This window comes from Lithobates pipiens, unplaced genomic scaffold, assembly GCF_037356315.1.
Source record: "Lithobates pipiens isolate NorthernLeopardFrog02 unplaced genomic scaffold, aLitPip1_a1.2 Scaffold_19, whole genome shotgun sequence".
Classification (NCBI taxonomy): Eukaryota; Metazoa; Chordata; class Amphibia; order Anura; family Ranidae; genus Lithobates; species Lithobates pipiens.
Window position 1 is genome coordinate 581,326,291 of NW_027507764.1, and position 20,000 is coordinate 581,346,290.

The following is a 20,000-nucleotide window of genomic DNA, read 5'->3' on the forward strand; positions in this document are numbered from 1 at the left end:
AAAAAGCGCCTGTAAAGCTCTTGAAAGAAGCCTCATCTGCAATCTCAATGTGAAAGCCTAAGTGCTTTCACTCTGAGATCCCTTTCACACTGGGGCATTTTTCAGGCGCTTTAGCAAAAAAAAAAAAAAAAAAAAGCGCCTGAAAGAAGCTGCAACTGCAATCCCAATGTGAAAGCCCGAGTGCTTTCACACTAAGACGCTGCGCTGGCAGGGCGTACAAAAAAAAAGTCCTGCAAGCAGCTTCTTTGCAGCGATTTTGGAGCGGTGAATACAACACTCCTAAGGCACCCCTTCCCATTGAAATCAATGGGAAGCGCCTGCAAAGCGCTTTTGGCAGCGGCATTTTGTGGGCGCTTTTAACCCTTTATTTGGCCACTAGCGGTTAAAAGCGCCCCAATAACGCTCGAAAAAAGCTGGTAAAGTTTAAGCGGCGCTTTACAAGCGTTTTTCGGGCGCTGACATTGTGAAAGGGCTCTTAAAGCACTTGGGCTTTCACATTGGGATTGCAGATAAAGCTTCTTTCAATCGCTTTAGAGGCTCTAAACGCCCCAGTGTGAAAGGGGTCTTAGTGCAGGTCTGCTGACTTCCATTTATTCAGTCAGGTGCAAGCAAATATGCTGTTCCCCCCCCTTGCAGGTGATTGGGTATTCTCTGTATAGTAAAGCTTAAGCTAATTTACTAAGCTCTGGAGCAAATGCACTTGAAAACTCTGCTCAAAAAAACTGAAACGCGCATTTAGAAACACGCATTCGCCGCGTTTGCATGCCACGTTTAGCTGTGTTTAGCCGCGTTTGCGTTTATAAGCGTTTATAAAGATAACATCATGTAGACCCTCCCCAAGCTCTCAAAGCATGTTTTTTAAACGATTTCTGCTATTTTGATCAGAGTGAGCAGCAGCAGCATAGAGAGCAGTTGTACACTTGCATTTGCCTCTCTTTCTGTGGTATTTATTTTGAAATGGATCCCATATTGAATTTATGTCAGGAAATGCTCCTGATATTGCTCTTGATGAGACAGCAACGTCGTCGCAAATTTCGTGAGAGGTCCAGAGTCGGAGCTTGTTAATATTGGACCCACCCGTTGATGGGACAGCGAATGTCTGTTGGATATTTCACAAACATGTATGTGCAGCTGCGTACCGACCCCGACAAGTCGGGTTACAAAATGTCATTCTCTGATGCAGAAAAGTGCATGACATTTTGCGACCTGACTTAGGGGCCCCCTATCTCGGGTCACTTGGTAATAGGAACCTCAAATTTGGATATGTTGTAGTGCTAGTTTCACAGTGTCTGCATACCAAATTTGGGGTGCCTGGCAATAAGGGGCCCCAAGATATGGGCCCCCAAAGTCGGGTTACAAAATGTCATTCTCTGTTCATATTTCTGAGTTTTCAGGTCCAAAAAATTGGGTTCCTTTAAAAACGCTTATAAACGCGGGTGCCGCGTTTTGCCACGTTTAGCCGCGTTTTGCGTCTGAACCCATTTTTTTTGCTTCTGGAAAAACGAGGTTAAACACAACTGCATAAAAACGTCAAAAAACAAGACTGTGTGCATGGACACATAGGATAACATTGAATGAGTTCAGGGGCAGTTGAAAAAAGTGTCCAACTGCATCTGAACACGCGTTTAACTGCGTCTCGTGTGCATGAGGCCTTAGCTGGTAATCGTTATTTACCTCCCTCAGTAGACACCGACTTCCCAGCAGCTGCCCCAGTTAGAATGACCACCCTCCAAGGTGATGACACAGGTTGTAATAACTGTTTCTTGCTACAGAAAAAGTTAAAGAAAAAAAAATAATGCTGGGACTTAATTTAGCGGAGAGGGAGGGAATGGTTTCAAGGGGTAAATGCATGCAATGCCCAGACATAGGCTTTAGACAACTGCAATTGCTAGATGGCGGCCAGCCATAAATGTACTGTCCAAACCTAAATGTACTGGCCAGACAGCGATTGTTGGACAAAATTAGGAGGATGAGAGCTGCCAGTGATTTTTGTTGGGGCTCATTCACACAATTGTGGTGCATTACCGTCTGTTAATGGGTGTTGTGTTAAGGCAGCCCATTCATGGAAAAATGGGTAGCTGATATCCCTGAAATCCAGGGAGAAGATTGGGAAGATATGTGGGACCACCCTTTTAAGCACCTGGTATCTGCTAGGTAACCGCCTTATACATTTTAAGTATCTGCATCGGATCTACTATACTCCAGCCAGGCTGTCACACATTTATTCCTCTGCTACTGATGAATGCTGTTTATTAGATTTGTTTATTAGAGCTGTTAGTGCCAATGATGGCCCTGTGTGGCTAAGAGGAGAGAGTGTGTGTTGCCCTCTCGACCTCTGTTTTGTGTATGTATAATATTTGTGAAAAAAATGAATAAAAAGAATGTAAAAACAAAAAAGCAGCCCATTCATTTGAATGGCTGCTTAAAGTGGTTGTAAACCCTTACAAACCACTTTGACCTACAGGTAAGCCTAGATTAAGGCTTACCTGTAGGTCCAAGAAATATCTCCCAAACCTATACAGTTTAGGAGATATTTTCCCGAAGACGGGCACCGCTGTCTACGGCGCATATGCCATAGACAGCGGCGCGCAGGCGCACTGAGCGTGGCATCCTCGATGACAAAGATGCCGCGCGTCTCAGCTCCCATGCACATGCGCGGTAGTGACGTCATCGCGGCTTCGCCGAATGACAGCTGCGGAGCTGCGAGACCCACCGAGAAGATGGACGCTCGGAACTACAGGGGACAGCGGTGACTTCGCTGGCTCCTGTGTCAGGTAAGTGACACATAATGGGCTACTATGCAATGCATAGTAGTCCATTATGCTTTGCCTTTGCAGGGAATGAAAGAGGAAGTAAACTCATCAGGGTTTACTTCCTCTTTAATGCATCAAAAATGTTGTGTGCCATTTTTAGTAGCACACTGCAATGTGTGTTCACTGCGTTGCAATACGCTTCATGGTGCATTGGATGCCATTCAGAATGAACACATGGTAACGTGCTTTGTGTAATGCAGATGGAGGTATTGTTACATTTCAGTTGTTGGGTAAAGATTGATAGGCTTCCTTGGGGAGATGAGTTTTGGGAGATCATCTCAATGTGGAAAGTGTAGGAGATAGGTGGACGGATTAATATAAGGCGGGGGTTCTCAACCCATGGAGCCCTCTAATGGTGCCTGTGACCTCAAACCTGTCCCAGGTGGAGTGATATCCAGTGCCTTTCTAGCAGCCTGGAGAGCGATGCCAGCAGAAACAAACAGGAAATTGCATGCCCATGCTCTGGGATGGTTGGTCGGCAAGCCCAGATCGCAGTCAATGGGTAGCCGACCCGCCGTCCCAGAGCATCAGAGTGCATGGGGGCTGGTGCCGACCGCGGAGGGAGCAGGAGCCGCATAAGCCAATGCTTCCTCTGTAGCACCATCTCCTGTCCCAGGTGGAGTGATATCCAGTGCCTTTCTAGCAGCCTGGAGAGCGATGCCAGCAGAAGCTGGAAGAGCAAAAGGTCAGCATATTAAACAATGCATACACTGCACTTTTGCAGTGGGCATACTAGCCCTTATAAAGAAGGGTTATTGGGCAGCTTTCGCACTAATACGCAGTTGCAGTGCACTTGCGTGTTCCCCTGGCTCTCGCTCTTCCAAAGGTTGAGCACCCCTGGTGTAAGGAGTTGCAGAGAATGGGAGAGGCTCTGTAGAAATCCTGGATTATAAGCATAGGAAGGGGTGAAGAGGTAGCTAGAGAGCCAGAGGTCTTGGAAAGAGCAGAGCGGATGGCTTGGGTGATATTTTATTATAATATTTATTATTATACACGATTTATATAGCGCCAACAGTTTATGCAGCGCTTTACAGTGTATGGGGGGGGGGGGCAACACAATTACCGTACAGTTCAATACAAAAGGTACAGGAGGGCCTGGCTCGTAGAGCTTTACATTCTAAAGGGAAGGGGTGGTGCTACAAAAGGTAATAGCTGCAGAGAATGATTTGATGTGGGGGTGGGGTGGCACAGGGGCAGTTGTTAGGTGGGTGTGGGATGGGCTTCCCTGAATAAATTAGGTTTCAGGGATCTCCTAAAGGTGGACAGGGTAGGGGCTGATCGGACAGACTAGGGCAGGGAGTTCCAGTGGATGGGAGAGGCTCTGAAGAAGTCTTGAATTTTGAGATGAAGTTGGTCATTGAGCCTGTTGTGGATGGATTTGTATGTTGTTCGTTTTTTAAATTGTATGCATTAGGCCATTGGAAAGCAGTGAAAGGATTGGCAGAGAGGGATGGCAGTCACTGAGTGGTTGGTAAAGTGGATGGGTCTTGCAGTAGCATTCATGATAGACTGAAGGGAGAATAGCCTCTATAGTGGTAAAGAAAAGTTGAGTTTGTAGTCCTTGTTGGCGATAATCTGGTGTCTGCAGAGGCTGGAATCTTTTTCGTAGCTATCAAGTCATAGCAGAGATTGGGATCTTTTTGGGATAATATGGTCAGAGGTGGTATCTTGATCAGGATAAACTGGTGTCAGAAGAGATGGGATTGAGGATTTATTGATATCTGGTCACAGCAGGGATGAAAAAAAAGACGATATTGTAAGAAAGTTTCTGCGAGGGCGGAGATTGGAAAACCATTTTATTTTGCCTCATTGACTGATGTTTATCTGCTGTTTTGCAGGTCTCTTTCATTCCTGGTTAAATTGGAACATTTGGATCTCGGAAGCAATGACCTACAGGTTCTGGTGAGGAGAGAACCTATCGATGGAAGCTGTCTTTTTCCTGTCTTGCAAATTGTAATACTGTTCTGATTTTTGAACTATTAATCTCTCCTGTTTTCTCCATCACAGCCTGACACACTCGGTGCCCTTCCTAACCTCCGGGAATTGTGGCTGGACCGGAACCAGCTCACGTCTCTGCCTCTGGTGAGTTTCTCACCTGACTGTTGAATACAATGGTGGTGTATAGTGATTTTAGCTATTGGGGGTTCCATGATCAGAGGTTTAACATTTCCTTCTACAAGCCATGGATATAGAATTACAACTAGACCCCCTTTGTCTGTCTCCATGCCAAGCCTCAGCAATCCAGCTCAGTGAATGTTGACTCCTAGACTGAATGATATTCGGTTTCCTCATCCTGGAGAAATACTGACCGCCGTCTATTGGTTCAGAACAGAAACAGCATTTCTTTTAAGCCCCTGGGGAGGTTTATCGCTGCTCTGCTGAATCATTTGGGCTTTATCCAAACAGTTTGGAGTTTAAAAGGGTTTCATATAGAGGGGGTTTTCATTAACGTGGTATGCTGGATTTTGGTTCTTGGTTTCCTGCGGTGGTTGTCCTAAGTTTGAGGCTGTCGGTACCAAAAGCAAGTAAAAATTGTACCCCCAATGCTTAACTCCTTGCTGCCCAACCTGTGGCCTTTCAGACTTTCTCAGCACCTACAGACAGTAGTCTGTGCGGTTGATTTACTAACGATGGAGCACTCAGAAACTGGTGCAGCTGTGCATGGTAGACAATCCGCTTCTAACTTCTACTTATTCAATTAAGCTTTGACACTAAGACCCCATTCACACCTGAGCGTTTTCTAGCTTGAAGCCTGAAGCTACAAAACGCTGGAGGGGAAAAAAATGTATTCTTCTCAATGGAGACGGTTCACATCTCCACTCCATGTCGCCTGAAGCCGAACGCCTGAAGCTCAAACAAGTTCCGGACCCTTTTTTGTCGCTCGAATTGAGCCGATTTGGGCGTTTTTCTTCTTTTAACATTGGTGACCTTTTGCCCTGCACAAAATCGCGGTTAAAAACGCCGCAAATCGTGGTAAAAACGTTGCAAAATAGCGCAATTTTCTGCTTGAAAAAGCTATGCTCAGGTGTGAATGCAGCCTAAAACCTGAAAGCTGATTGGTTTCTATACAGAGCTGCACCAAATTTTGCACTCTCCAGTTTTAGTAAATTGTAAAGGAAATTTGTAAGTTCTGTATATTATTATATTCTATTTTGTACTCCACTCATTGTGCACACGGCACTAACAATGTTTTCCTTACATGTTTGCATTCTTTCTAGTTCTGATTAGAATTAGCCTGCCTATGTTACGCCCTTTGTTACCATACAAGTACAATTGTAATATTAACCACTTTCAGACCGGACCAATTTGCTGGTCAAAGACCAGACCACTTTTTGCGATTCGGCACTGCGTCGCTTTAACTGACAATTGCGCGGTCGTGCGACGTGGCTCCCAAACAAAATTGACGTCCTTTTTTTCCCACAAATAGAGCTTTCTTTTGGTGGTATTTGATCACCCCTGCGGTTTTTATTTTTTGCGCTATAAACAAAAATAGAGCGACGATTTTGAAAAAAACGCATTATTTTTTACTTTTTGTTATAATAAATATCCCCCAAAAATATATAAAAAAACATTTTTTTCCCTCAGTTTAGGCCGATACGTATTCTTCTACATATTTTTGGTAAAAATCGCAATAAGCAATTATTGATTGGTTTGCGCAAAAGTTATAGCGTTTACAAAATAGGGGATAGTTTTATAGCATTTTTATTAATTTTTTTATTATTTTTTTTTTCACTAGTAATGGCGGCGATCAGCGATTTTTTTATTGTGACTGCGACATTGTGGGCGACCCATCGGACATTTTTGACACATTTTTGGGACCATTGTCATTTATACAGTAATCACTGCTATATAAATGCAGTGATTCCTGTGTAAATGACACTGGCAGTGAAAGGGTTAACCAGTGGGTGGCAGTGTAGGGGTTAAGTGTTCCTAGGGGAGTGTTACTAACTGTTGGGGGCTGGGCTTTCATTTAGTGTACACTGATCTCTGCTCCAATCACATGGAGCAGAGATCAGCGTCACTAGTTGCTAGGCAGAATAGACAAATGTTGTTTACACAGCATTTGCTCTATTCGGCCGCTCCGTGAGACGATCGCGGGGATGCCCGCGGCGATCGAGTCCACGGGTCCCGCGACCGGACTCACGGGGGTCCCGACCAGCGCGGGAGCGCGCCGCCGGCGGCGCGCTCCCGATGGCAGGGCGGCATCGAATATTGGACGTACCTGTACGCCAATATGCCTGCCCGTGCCATTCTGTCGACGTACATCGTCGTGCGCTGGTCGGGAAGTGGTTAATGTGATGCCTACGTAATCCTGTGTATAAAAACCTTCAATTGCGTCAAACATTTATTTGGAAAGATGCGGAGTGCATCTTTTGTGTTTGTTCCCTACTGCAGTAGTTATTCATTTGGAACTACTAATCAATATGAGGATAGGAGTTGCCTATCTATAAAATTTACAAACAATATCGACCCCTGTGTCTTGCTTACTTAGGTGCTCTCTGAGTGGAGGAAAATGTTTTAAATTGCCTACCAGTAGTTAATTTTTATTAATTTTTTTTCCCCCTTTTCACACTATCATGCTTTTTTCTGTGTTGTCCATTCCCATCATCCCCCCCCCCCCCCATATCTTTTATAATGGATCTCGTCAAAAAAAAAATCAAATGTGACCCAAGGTGTTTTTTTATTTATTTTTTTTTTTTTTGAGGGCAGTAAGAAGTAAAGTATAAGCATTGATTTGTGAAATCTGTGATTTCTAGCAGTCTCATGTAATGTGTCTCCAGTCTGTCTTCGATTTACCCACTCGCCCAACAAATCCTATATCGTGTTCAGAGTCTCTGACCATCTCTTGTAGCATGTCTGCAGTCTCTGACTTAACCATTTGCCTGCATGATGCCCTCTACCGAAGAGGATGTAAATCTACGTTTCTTTAACTGTTTCCTGACCGCCAAACGTACAAAAACGTCCTGGTTGATACCATGCTTCCCCAAAAATAAGCTTGGGACTTATATTAATTTTGGCAACAAAAGACACAGTGCTTATTTTCAGAGTATCCCCTGTGTAAAAGTACTTGTGGAATACTGGAATCCACTCCGTTACAGTATCGCACAATGCAAATACTGTTGTGCCACATACCTTCTTATAGCGCCACCGGGCGTTTCTGTGCCCCGCTGGAGCTCTGCAGGGGGAGGGGGGGGCCCCGTGATCTCCCGCTGACTGCATGGAGAAGGGGAGATCAGCTGAGCGCCGCTTCCATGACCCGCCAGAGCTCTGCAGAGGGAGGAAATCCCCGAGATCTGGGGGCCCCGCCCTCGCCCTCCCCGATCAGCTGAACGCAGCTCGCCACTTCCGTAGCCAATCGGAGGTCTGCACAGGGATGGGGGCCCGAGATCCCCCGCTGACAGCTTGGAGAGGGGGGGGGGGGGGGATCAGCTGAGTGCAGCTCGCCACTTTCTTAGCCCGCCGGACCTCTCCTCCCTGCTCCGAGCACTGCGCACGCGGTAGGGGGAGTGAGATCAGTCCAGACAGCTAGGAGCAGGAGATTGGCTGATCGCCGAGTGATGCTTTTCCAAAGGCACAATATTTATATTTGGCACAATTGGATCACACATTACACTACAGTTGGATCTACACTATAAACTACTGCAACGGAGTGGATTCCAGACTCTGCCAGCACTTTAAACTAGGGCTTATTTTCAAGGTAGGGCTTATATTGCAGCCCTTTCCGAAAATCACAGTAGGTCTTATTTTCGGGGAAACGCGGTAGTGGCTAAAAATTTCACATGGCTGGCGGGTGATTGACTGTTTAGTAAAAGTGATCTGGACGACTCTACAGGCCCATGATCACTTTTAGGGCCCTTTCACACGGACATGTTCGTGTACGGCCTCCACTTTGCTCAGTGGGGGATCGCTCCGTCGATCCCCACTGAGCAGGCAGATGACAGGTTTGTCTTTGCACACCGTGCAGGGACCGACCTGTCAGAGCGCCGCTCTCCTCTATGGGGGATCGGATGAAGACAGACCATAGAGTCCGTTTTCATCTGATTCGCCAGACGGATGAAAAAAATAGGGTTTCCATCTGCCACACTTTAGCGGAGAGGGTCGGATGTTAGTGGACATGTCACCGCTGACATCCGTCTTATTCAATTAAGCTTTGACACTAAAACCTGGAAGCTGATTGGTTTCTATACACAGCTGCACCAAATTTTGCACTCTCCAGTTTTAGTAAATTGTAAAGGAAATTTGTAAGTTCTGTATATTCTATTTTGTACTGCACTCATTGTGCACACAACACAATGTTGTTTTCTTTACATGTTTGCATTCTTTCTAATCCTGATTAGAATTAGCCTGCCTATGTTACGCCCTTTGTTACCATACAAGTCTTTCCCCCATTTCCTCTGTAACTTCTAAAGATGGATGTGACAATGACTTTGGTTTCAGAGCTGTCATTGTCTGGCTGCTACAGTCAGGGAAGCAGCTAATCAAGAATGATGGTCAGAGACTGCAGACCATCCTACAGGAGATGCTCAGAGACTCCAAACATGATTCATAATATTGGATTTGTTGGAGACTGGGGGACATGCTTCAAGAGGCCAAGTGGAGACACCATTACCTGAGATTGCTAGAAATCACTTCTAGTACTAATCAATGCTCCAACCTTTATGCTCCTTACAACCCCCTTTTTAAAAATCAAGTGCTGTATAAAAATTGATTAGGTAGATAATTGACTTTTAGCGTTTTGATCAAGTTAATCAAAACAGAAATAACAGTTCTGCTGATAGAACCAACCTGCAATAGAACTGTCACAGGAGGGACTCGTAAACAATGACTGCCGTTTTAAAAATAAATACTTTTTTATTTTTATTTTGGCCAGACTTCCACTGTAAGCATTATTAAATTGTGTAACACGAAAAAACCTTTTATTTTTTATATATTTTTTTTTTTTTTACATTTTTTTTTTTTAACTGTTCCATTTCTGGCAGGGTGGATTTGATTTAAATCACTAGTAAGAAAGCTTGATTTAAATCAACTCCATTTAAATCAAACATTTTTAAAGGGTAACTGTCATGTCTGTCCCGCAGCAGCGCCTCCTTTGACCCGCTGTTGACTCACCGACAGTCTCGTTCACTTTAATGAGGTGACAGTGAATACAAGGGACTGCTAGCGGGCGCTGCCATGATGGCTCTGAAATGACAGGTGCTCCTTAAATGCAAGGACTGGTAGTTAGAATCTTTATTATGATCTTTCTTTTTTATTTGCAACAAAATGAAGGTTTCCCATTTTTAGAATAATAAGCTGTCCGATTTGTAAAACGGCGATATCAGAACCTATTCAGTCATGCAGTTTGTAGTGTACATAGATTTACAAAACAATGGGGTGAAAGGAATATTCCTGAACTTTTTGTTTTATCACACATTTACTGTAAAATTGTGTGAATGCATCAATGCAGTGCATGTTATCCCAGCTTGCAGAGCTTGGATTTATTGAATGTTTATTTGAATGAGTTTACCAAAAATATAATCTAAAAATATAAATATTGCATAATATACAGCCTCATGCTACATAACTAAACTCCATTTCATGCTGAATAAGCTAAATTATTAAAAACTATAGAAAACTATCTTTAGATACATTTTTTTTTTACTGCAAAAACATTTTATTAAAATACGTTTATTAAAAAAAAAAATCAGATTTAAATGAGAAAAAATCTGATTTAAAAAAAAAAAAAAATCTGATTTAAAAAAAAAAAAATCATTGCTTTTTTTTTTTCCACCCTGATTTCTGTGCATTGTTTGTAATTTTTAATACAAAGGTAAACATTGGAGCAGACTACTGTATAATTTAAGGCCTTGAGCTGGTCTGCCCGTGTCTGTATGTAGAGGCCTGAAATCAGAAAATCCATCTCGCACTCTGTGGTTTGTTGTTTTTTTTTTGTTGTTGTTTTTTTATATTATTTAAAAGTACTTTGGGTTGTGTCTGTGTGAGGCAAATATTATTTAGAGCTGCACAATCTGGACGGTGCTGAACCAGTTATAAACCAAAGGGGGGGGGGGTGCTTGTAATGACCGCAACAGCTTGCATCATGCACAACCAGTCGTAAGTGAATCGCCAGCCCTCCAAGCATGGACTTTCAATATGTATTATGAATGCATAGCGGGTTGGTTTACTAAAACTAGAGCGTGCAAAATCTGGTGCAGCTCTGCATAAAATCCAATCAGCTTCTAACTTGAGCTTGTTCTATTAAGCTTTGAAGAAGAAAAAAAAAAAAGGAAGATAAATGGTTTGCAGAGCTGCCCCAGATTTTGCACTCTCCAGTTAATAAATCAACCCCATAATATCACATAGGTCAGATAGAGAAGATTTTATGGCCTTGCAGGATCTGCTTCCTCGGGGCGACTCGTGACCTCAATGAGTTGCCCTGACAAAGGGAATCCTGAGAGGTCCTGAAATGTTATCTGACCTTTTGTCACATTGTGTTCATAATACATTTTTGCAAGCCTTTGCATGGAGTGCTGATGACTTCTTTACTATTTTGTGTTATAACTGTGTGCACTTCAGCACTAGGGTCTGTGCTAGCACATGTGGTAACCTTTTTTTTTCTCCACCCCCCCCACTGTATTGCAGGAATTGGGGAATCTACGGCGATTGGTGTGCCTGGATGTCTCCGAGAACAAGCTGGAGGAACTTCCTGCCGAGATCAGCGGCCTTGTGTCTCTCACCGACCTGCTGCTATCTCAGAACCTGCTGACCAGCTTACCATCTGGAATAGGTAAGTACGGCTTCCTGGGAGCCTTGAACACCTGTGCAGAGCTCTGCAATCAATGGAAGCATAATTATACAACTCCTGGGTATGGCAGCTGTAGCTTCACAGATGATATGCTTTTTTACATAAACTTTTTTTTAATTTTTTAATAGAGGTCTGCCGTATATCTAGTATCCACAACTTGTTAAAGTAATGTCTTTTCAGACGTGTGTAGTATTCTCTGTCCTGGCCCACTGCTGCTCACCACTTGTACTTGTTGGCAATTCCCAACTGTCTAAATGAACAGAAATTGTAAATACTTCTGTCAAACTTTTCCATCTGACGCATTGTTTATAAACATGGTTCAGATAGGAGATAGAGATACAAAGTAACGTTATTTTCTGATAATATACCAAGTAACTTTTTTTTTTTGATGGGAAGTAGAGATACAAAGTAACATTGTTTTTTTTCCCCTTAGAAATAGATACAAGGTTATACTGTTATTTTTGTATCTACTGTTTTGCATTCATCTGCAGATCAAAGTGATGAGCCTCCATATACATATGAAGTCTGCTGAAGTAAGGCCCCTTTCACACGGATGACCTGATCGGGTCCGCCTGTCAGTTTTTTGTTTTGTTTTTCCGACCATCCACTGTCCCTATATGGGCGATCGGATGTAAATGGACTGTGCTTGCCTGTTGACACCCTCCAACATCAGATCCTATCCGCCAAAAACAGACAGATGGGGATCCATTCCCCATCCATCTTGCAGATGGCCGTCGGATGTAAATGGACAGGCACTCCATTTTCATCCAACCGCCCATAGAGGACAGCGGGCTGTGTCTGTGTCTGCTCTGCATAAGTGGAGTGGACATAGACAAGCCATCTGCCTGCTCAGCGGGGATCAGCAGACAGATTCCCTGCTGAGGGTGCCATGTAAAATTGTGCCCGCCCCATGTGAAAGGATGCCAGCAATCGGTCAGAAATTGAATTCTCACTGGTTAGCTTCCAGGCCACTGGGTGCAGGTGATTGGTCAGAAATCAGCTTCTTACTGGTTAGCCTCCAGGCACTGGGTGCAGGTGATTGGTTAGGCCCTTGGTCAGAAATCAAATCCTTAATGGTTAGCCTCCAAGCACTGGGTGAAGTTGAGAAGACCGTCCTCTTGTCAAAATGTGGCCACCGGGTATGATTGGTCAGGCCCTTTTTTAGAAATTGGATTCTCAATGGTTATCCTCGAGGCACTGGGTGCAGGTGATGGGTCAATGCCCTAGTTAGAAATTGGGATTCTCATTGGTTAGCCTCCAGACTGCTTGGTTCAGCCAGTAGGTTCCTTCCTTCTAGTATGCTTACTTTAATATTTTTCTGCTTCTTTGTTTTTAGGACACCTGAAACAATTGTCCATCTTGAAAGTGGATCAGAACCGTCTGACCCAGCTGACCGAGTCCATCGGAGACTGTGAAAATATGAGCGAGATTATTCTTACTGAGAACCTGCTGACGGTAAACTGTTGCCCCCATTACTATTTAAGAGCCCTAGAATAAATCAGTAGGTTATAACAGAGCCTTGTCATGGGGAGAGTCATGTCGGTGGCTTTTCTGGTTTACTTCAAATAATAGTTGTCGGGCTAACTCTGACACTTAATAATTTCTATGCACTGACCTGGGATAAGCATGCAGCAAGTCCGAACTTCTGAACTGCATACTTGTACTGGGTCAGACAGTCCTTTCGCTACTGGATCACCATGACAGCAAGGCAACTAACAGAATCCTATGTCATTTTCTCCAGATGGGGATTTGGTTAAAGGAAACGTTCTTTTAACAAAAAAATAGACATATTTTTTGCAGGTAAAAAAAAATGTGCATTTTATTATTTTTTGTTTCGGGGGCCTGGAAAGCATTGCACCAGCGATCGGGAGATTGCTGGTGCCATTCAGGTCTCCTGCAGACTGTCAGTGTAAGCTGTCTGCCTCGTACATCCTATGGGCAGGCAGTTTCACGCTGAAAGGAAGGATCAATGAACTACCACAGCATTCAACAACGTGGTAGTTCATTGAGAACTACAGAAAGGGATGTGTGAATTAATGACACGGCTCTTCACGCCCGCACTCTTTGAATTGTGGTGGAGAGTACGGGGATAAGTTCACCGACTCGCTGACAAAAGGAAGAGGAGGGGTCTGATGTTAAACCTGTTACAATGTGTATATGGGTGAAACATGTTCAAAAAAGTTCATGGGGTGAAACATGTTCAAAAAAGTTCATGAATACATATTTTACCATGTATCACCACAGAGTGGTACTGTGGATACTGGAAAATATAATATGTGCCGCGTCCTGATTAATTGTGAATAGACTAGAGAACACATACATTTGGACTTTGTAGGCACTACAGTACACACATTTAGAAAAATATAATATCTTTATGACACACTGCCTTGGCTGATGCTGGTGACGTCAGCGGACTTCAGACCGCTCTCCACTGAAAATAGGTCACAGCAGTGCAAAACAAATTGCACTCCTGTGATCCATAGGAGAAGCCCAGCTTAAAAAAAAGCTCAGGCTAGACTTCTCCTTTAAAGGGTAACTCCACTTTCATGGGAAGGAAAAAAGCAAATAACAAAAAATAAGTGTGTACAATTGCAACACAAGTCATATTGTAATTAAATGTTATTAAAAATGTCAGTCTTTAGCACTGTAATTTTCTGTAAATGTAATGCAACATGGCTACCTGGAGGTGTTCTGTACACAGAATGTATACAGGATGTCCCCCCCAAAAAAACAGTTTCCTGCTTGTGTGATTGGCTCACTGATTTTCCCAGAAGTCTGCACTTAAGATACAAGTCAGATTTCAGGCATCCCCTGCAACAAAAATGTCATCTTTAGTGAGATACTCCAAGTTTTAAATCTCATCTAAAAGGGATGCAGACCCTGCAGTTTTCCTGCAGACGCTGCAGCTGATTGATAATTATGAAACCACTCCCATTAGATGAAAATGGACACAGGCAAACACAAAGGGATTTCTTCAGAATAACAAAAGGTAGGAATCTGCAACATTTGTTAAAATCCCTGCAATGTACATTAAACACCCAGAGGGGAATGTGTTTTTTTTTTTTCCTCAACAAAAACAGAGTTACTCTTTAGTAAGTATGCCAGGTGTGCTTATTTGTATCATTCAATGCAAGGACACTCTAAAACAGGAGTAGGTAATATGGGGCGTTCCAGCTGTTGTGTAACTACATTTCTTATGAGGCATTGCAAGGCTGGCAGTTATGCTTACTCCCAGAGGCATGATGGGACTTGTAGTTCTGCAACAGCTGGAGGGCTCCCAGGTTGCCCTACCCCTGCTCTAAAACTATTGAGGTCCATGTGCCCCATTGTAATCTGTGTTGAGGAAATAATATAGGCATGCTGTATTTAAATGCAACGCACAAAAAAAAAAAAAAAAAAACACATGTCATTGCAACACACCTATTAAAATACAGACCCTTGATGTGACCTGTACAGAAAAAACGAATTAAAAAAAGCATGTCGATGTGCAGCAAGAAAACTGTAATTTCAGTAAGTACATTTGTTGTTTGGATCCGCACTAAAATCTCAGCCGCTGTGTGCAACACATTGTAATAAATGTAAAAATTGGCAGTTGCGTCCATTTTAGTTAAGGCACCTCATCCCAAAAATTGGTTACAAAAGTGGGAGTTTCAGGAAATGGGGATTTTTGTGGTGCCAACGACTCAAGTAGATAACAGTTTATAATAATATAAGCTATAATATATAGTTTTTATTACAACATATCAAAAAAAAACAAAAAAAAAAAAAAAAACATTATACATGTAAATAAAGGTATTCATTTAAAATTTGGGAAGCACATCCAAACTCAATGCAGGGCCAGAATGACTCCCACATTGAAATAAAATCTTTCCAAGTACAACAAAAATTCAAATTGAAAAAATCATCAATTCTCTTATGGGGTGTTATTTTGTTTTCTCCTTTTTTATTGCTTAAAACATTTAATAAAAAAAAAATAAAAAAATCATCAATACATGATTGCAACATGTTTTTCCAGTTTAAGGGACTCTAGCAAAATTCCACCCTGTACACGCAAAGGCCCTGGGTGGTTATGGGTGAGAGCTCATGACTGGATGCACAGAAATGTTTACATTCATCGAGTTGGCCAACACTCCTTAAGCTCAACAGCAATACTTTAGTTCAGTGCAATGTGTCAGAAAAAAACAGACGTTTTTGAAGTCATATTTTCCATGTCACCTTGAGAAAGAGGTTCTACGTGACTGAAATCTCCGATTTTCTTTTTTCCTCAGTCAGCTTCAAGGATGGCACGTGAGCCGGTGAGGCTACCCCCCCCCATAAGAGGAGAAAACGCTTCAAGCTAGAAGTCTTTAAATAGGATCCCACAGGGACATCTCCTCCAGTTATCTTGTTCTTTTTTTGGTCAGACAGGTTAATTTCTGAAACTCCAGCAGGGTGGTAGGAGACCACTTTTTAAGTGATATCCTGTTTGCATTTTGTCAAAGTTACTGACCTCCCATGGACTCCCATCAGACCGGTATGGTTGTCCTGGGGCTTTTTCTACCTTCCGTGCCTGAATGAGGGCTTGTACTGGAGGAAGGTGCCGTTCCCCCGGTGGAAGTCCTGGAACCTCCATGTGTTGTGGTTCTTGCTTTAGAAAGTGTCGGTGAGTCGTCGCCCCCCCCCCCCCCCCCCACTGTGTCACTTCTGCTCAACTTGTTGATGGGCTTTCCCCAGTTGAAACGACATCTGTGCCCCACAGCTTCTGGATGAGGAGTTGTGCAATGCAATAGAGGTGGGGTCTGGAAGGCATCCAGATGGGCCGTTGAGTCTCCAAATTGTTTCCTCCAATGTGCTATCTGCATGATGGATGCTACAGCATCAGTGATGGTGGGGTCAGGCACCATTGATGCTAACACTGTTCAGGAACGTTGTTTGGGGCCGGCTTCCTCCATAGTTGGGAGCCTTTTTCTGAGCACCTTCTTTCCTCCTCTGAGGCCTCGTAGGGGACATTGGTTCACCAGAGCCCATTGCCCCCTGGTAGTAGTGTCTACTCTCTATCTTTTATGGCGTTCCCCATTTGTTTTTTCAGATGAAGGTCCTTGACAAATCGATGTCCCAAATAAAACATGTCAAGTTTTTTTTTTTTTTGTTTTTGTTTTTTTTTTGGTATGTTAGTCCATTGCACCTTTTTAATCCTTTCTATCCCTTTTGGCCGATGGTAAAAAAAAATAAAAAAAAAACACACACTCCACTTCCACCTGCTTCTTCCTCTTCCATTGCTCCCTCTAACAGGATACAGATGATTCTGACCCAGATTCTCCTGCAAAGTCTTTGCCATTTCGACATTCATCTTCATCCAAAGGCTCTAGAGTAACCAGATGTAAATTATTGCTGGAAGAAGTGGATGACCTTCATAAAGGCTTTCTGCTCAATCTGGAATATTTTAAACAGGAAAAGCAGAGCATGATGAGATGAATATGGGGCTGCAAGAAAAGAAACACTGTTTTTTTTATTTTTTATATATATATATATATATAAAATTCCGCTAAGGCTCCATGCACTCTGAAGCTCATAAACGGCCATTTTTGGGTGTTTTTTTTTTTTTTTTTTAAACAGCCCATAAACTCCCCTCTGTTATCCTATGTGTCCATGCACACATGAACGTTTTTGGATGTTTATCAGCAGTGGAGTTTATGGGCTGTTTTTTCTGAACGCCATAAAATCTCATTCAGGAGTTTCTTTTCTGACCACAAAAAAACCACCAAACTCTGATAAACGTCGATGAATGTTCAAAAACATGGCTCACCAACATTTAATGTTTTTGGTCCTTTCGAAAAAAAAAAAGCTAAAAAAAGGTTAAGGTGGAAAAACACTAAACGCTAATAAATGCTATTGCAAAAAACGTTAAACATTGAAAGACTCACTGCAAAGCTACTGGCGTTTTCATAACGTTATTTTAACATCCAGTGTGCATGGAGCCTGAGAATGGGAAGATGTAGATAAAAGAACAGCTCTTTCTCAAATGTCTAAAACACAGACTTTAAGCAGTCATTATTTTTTACCCTTTCCATCTATCAAATCTTTTTTTGGATAGTAAAACATTTTTTTTCTGCCAGTAAATACCTTCTACAGCCCACTTCCTGTATCTTCTCCGGTCATTAGCCTAGGCTTGTGACATCATGCACAGCTCTCTCTGTCTCACTCTTGTGAGAGTTTGCCTGGAAGGGAGGGGGCATGAGTCAGAGAGCCAATGAAAGCTGCAGAGCTGGAGGTGTGCCTCTGCGTATCTGTAAATCCAGGAAGTGAACAGGCAGCAGCTTCAGCTGCCCACAGTTAAAATGGCTGCAGTCAGACTCAGCAGAGGGAGATTTCTGCAGCATATTTGGCAAGTATGGAATCACAATATATATATATAAAATAATGTGCAAAGTGTTTGGAGGGAAGCTTCAGAATGACAATGTTTTTATCACAAATTATGTGAGCAGACTGCAGTTCCTCTTTAATAAAAAAAAAAAAGAAAAAAATCCTAGGACTCGTGCTTGGCCACCATTAAAGTGAGACACTGATTCCTCAATACTAGACCTCACATATTCTGTAAAAAGAATAATGCGCTGTCTCTTGAAAAATATCACAAGTGAATCAAAGACTCAAATAATATTGAGTGATACCTTCCAATATTCTGTATATTCTATATCCACTATTGTGTGAAAAAAAACTAACCAAATGGTGCAGTTCATGTGCAAAAATGTAACTACATAAACATTCCCCATAAGGTGCAAAGTGTAAAAAAATGACAAATATAATAAATAGTTCAATAATTCGTACACAAAAAAATCAAGTCCATCCTAGTCCAAAAAAAAGTGCTAAAATTTTTTAATGAAAGTGTTCGTGTCACCCCTGTGGTTTTCCGGACAGGATGTTTACCAGACCACAAGATCTTGCAAAGGTGATCATAAGCGCTTAGAAATATTAAAGTGGTTCTAAAGGCTGGAGTTTTTTTTTTTTTTTTTACCTTCATGCATTCTTTGCATTAAGCTAATAAACTTGTGTGCACTGTGCAGCAACCCCTCCCCCCCAATACTCACCCGAGCTTTCTCTCGATCCAGCAACATGCACAAGAGCATCAGCTCTCAGGGTCTCTTTCTCCTCATTGGCATTGAGTCATTGGCTCCCGTTGCTGTCAATGAGGAGAGAAAAGGGGGTGGGGCCCAGGCGCTGCTCCATATCTGAATGGATATGCAGAGCAGTGGCTCAGGAACGCGCCTGCTTGGGTGCCCCCATTGCAAAATGCGTGCTCCTGAGGTGTCAGGAGCGCCAGAAGAGGATGATTGGAGCTGCTCTGTTTAAAAACATCTGCACAGAGCAGGTAAGTATTAAATGTTGGGTATTAAAAAAAAAAAAAAAAAAATGTATTTACTATCACTTTAAAGGAAGAGAGCTCATAGTGCTATATAAGTATTTTGCAGAGTAAACCGTTTTGACAAGTAAATCGATTTCAATGAGCACTAGTTTGGTTGTTTTCTCTCTTGATGGAGATTTGAAATTGACCGTCAAATGTTTTTTTTGTTTTTCCCTCCCAGTATCTGCCCAAGTCTATGGGGAATCTCACCAAGCTGACCAACCTGAATGTGGACCGCAATCGGCTGAACTCTCTGCCCAGTGAGATCGGAGGCTGTTCCAGTCTAAACATGCTGTGCCTGCGTGATAACCAGCTGACCTCTCTCCCGCCAGAGCTGGCCAATGCCACGGAACTGCACGTGTTGGACGTGGCGGGCAACAGGTACCAGTGTCTCATATGGGCATTATATTGTCAGGGCTGGTCTCATTACATGTCATTTGAGGAAAGATTCTGGGCTGCATATGTTTTTTTTTAACACTTATTTGTCCCACAACTACAATATGGGCCTTGTCATTGCTGATAAGTAGGGTGCCTGTCTGGTCATAGAAGACAGGACAGCAACGGGGGAAAAAAAGAAGAAAATAAGCACTTTACACAATTTTATTTTAGCAATTTAATCTCCATTTTTTCTCACAAGCTGTGAAAACTTAACTAAATATGTAAGTACCGTATATACTCGAGTATAAGCCGAGATTTTCAGCCTCTTTTTTGAGGCTGAAAGTGCCCCCCTCGGCTTATACTCGAGTCATCGCTGTCTGCCCGCTCGATCAGCGTGTCGAGCAGACAGACAGCGGCCATTCTATAATTCAAAAGCCGCGCCTCCGGCTCCGCCTTCGCCTGTGATAGGCGGAACACTGAGTTTCCCAGCAGCCTGTGTTCCGCCTATCACGGACATCGTATCATCCTCGTACTACGGACGAGGATGATACGATGTACGTGATAGGCGGAACACAGGCTGCTGGGAAATTCAGTGTTCCGCCTATCACAGGCGAAGGCGGCGGCGCAGCTTTTGAATTTTACAATG

General features: G+C 42.9%; 1 protein-coding gene across 17 annotated transcripts in view; it reads left to right on the top strand.

Annotated features, from left to right (window-relative positions):
* SCRIB (scribble planar cell polarity protein) overlaps positions 1 to 20,000 on the top strand; it is a 210,767-nt gene that overhangs the window by 33,156 nt on the left and 157,611 nt on the right. For all 17 annotated transcript variants that reach the window (XM_077493465.1, XM_077493471.1, XM_077493472.1 and 14 more), the window contains exons 6-10: positions 4,652 to 4,715; positions 4,821 to 4,895; positions 11,436 to 11,580; positions 12,935 to 13,053; positions 19,158 to 19,357. In XM_077493465.1, coding sequence (XP_077349591.1) covers positions 4,652 to 4,715; positions 4,821 to 4,895; positions 11,436 to 11,580; positions 12,935 to 13,053; positions 19,158 to 19,357 — 603 coding nt within the window. The remainder of the gene's footprint in view (positions 1 to 4,651; positions 4,716 to 4,820; positions 4,896 to 11,435; positions 11,581 to 12,934; positions 13,054 to 19,157; positions 19,358 to 20,000) is intronic.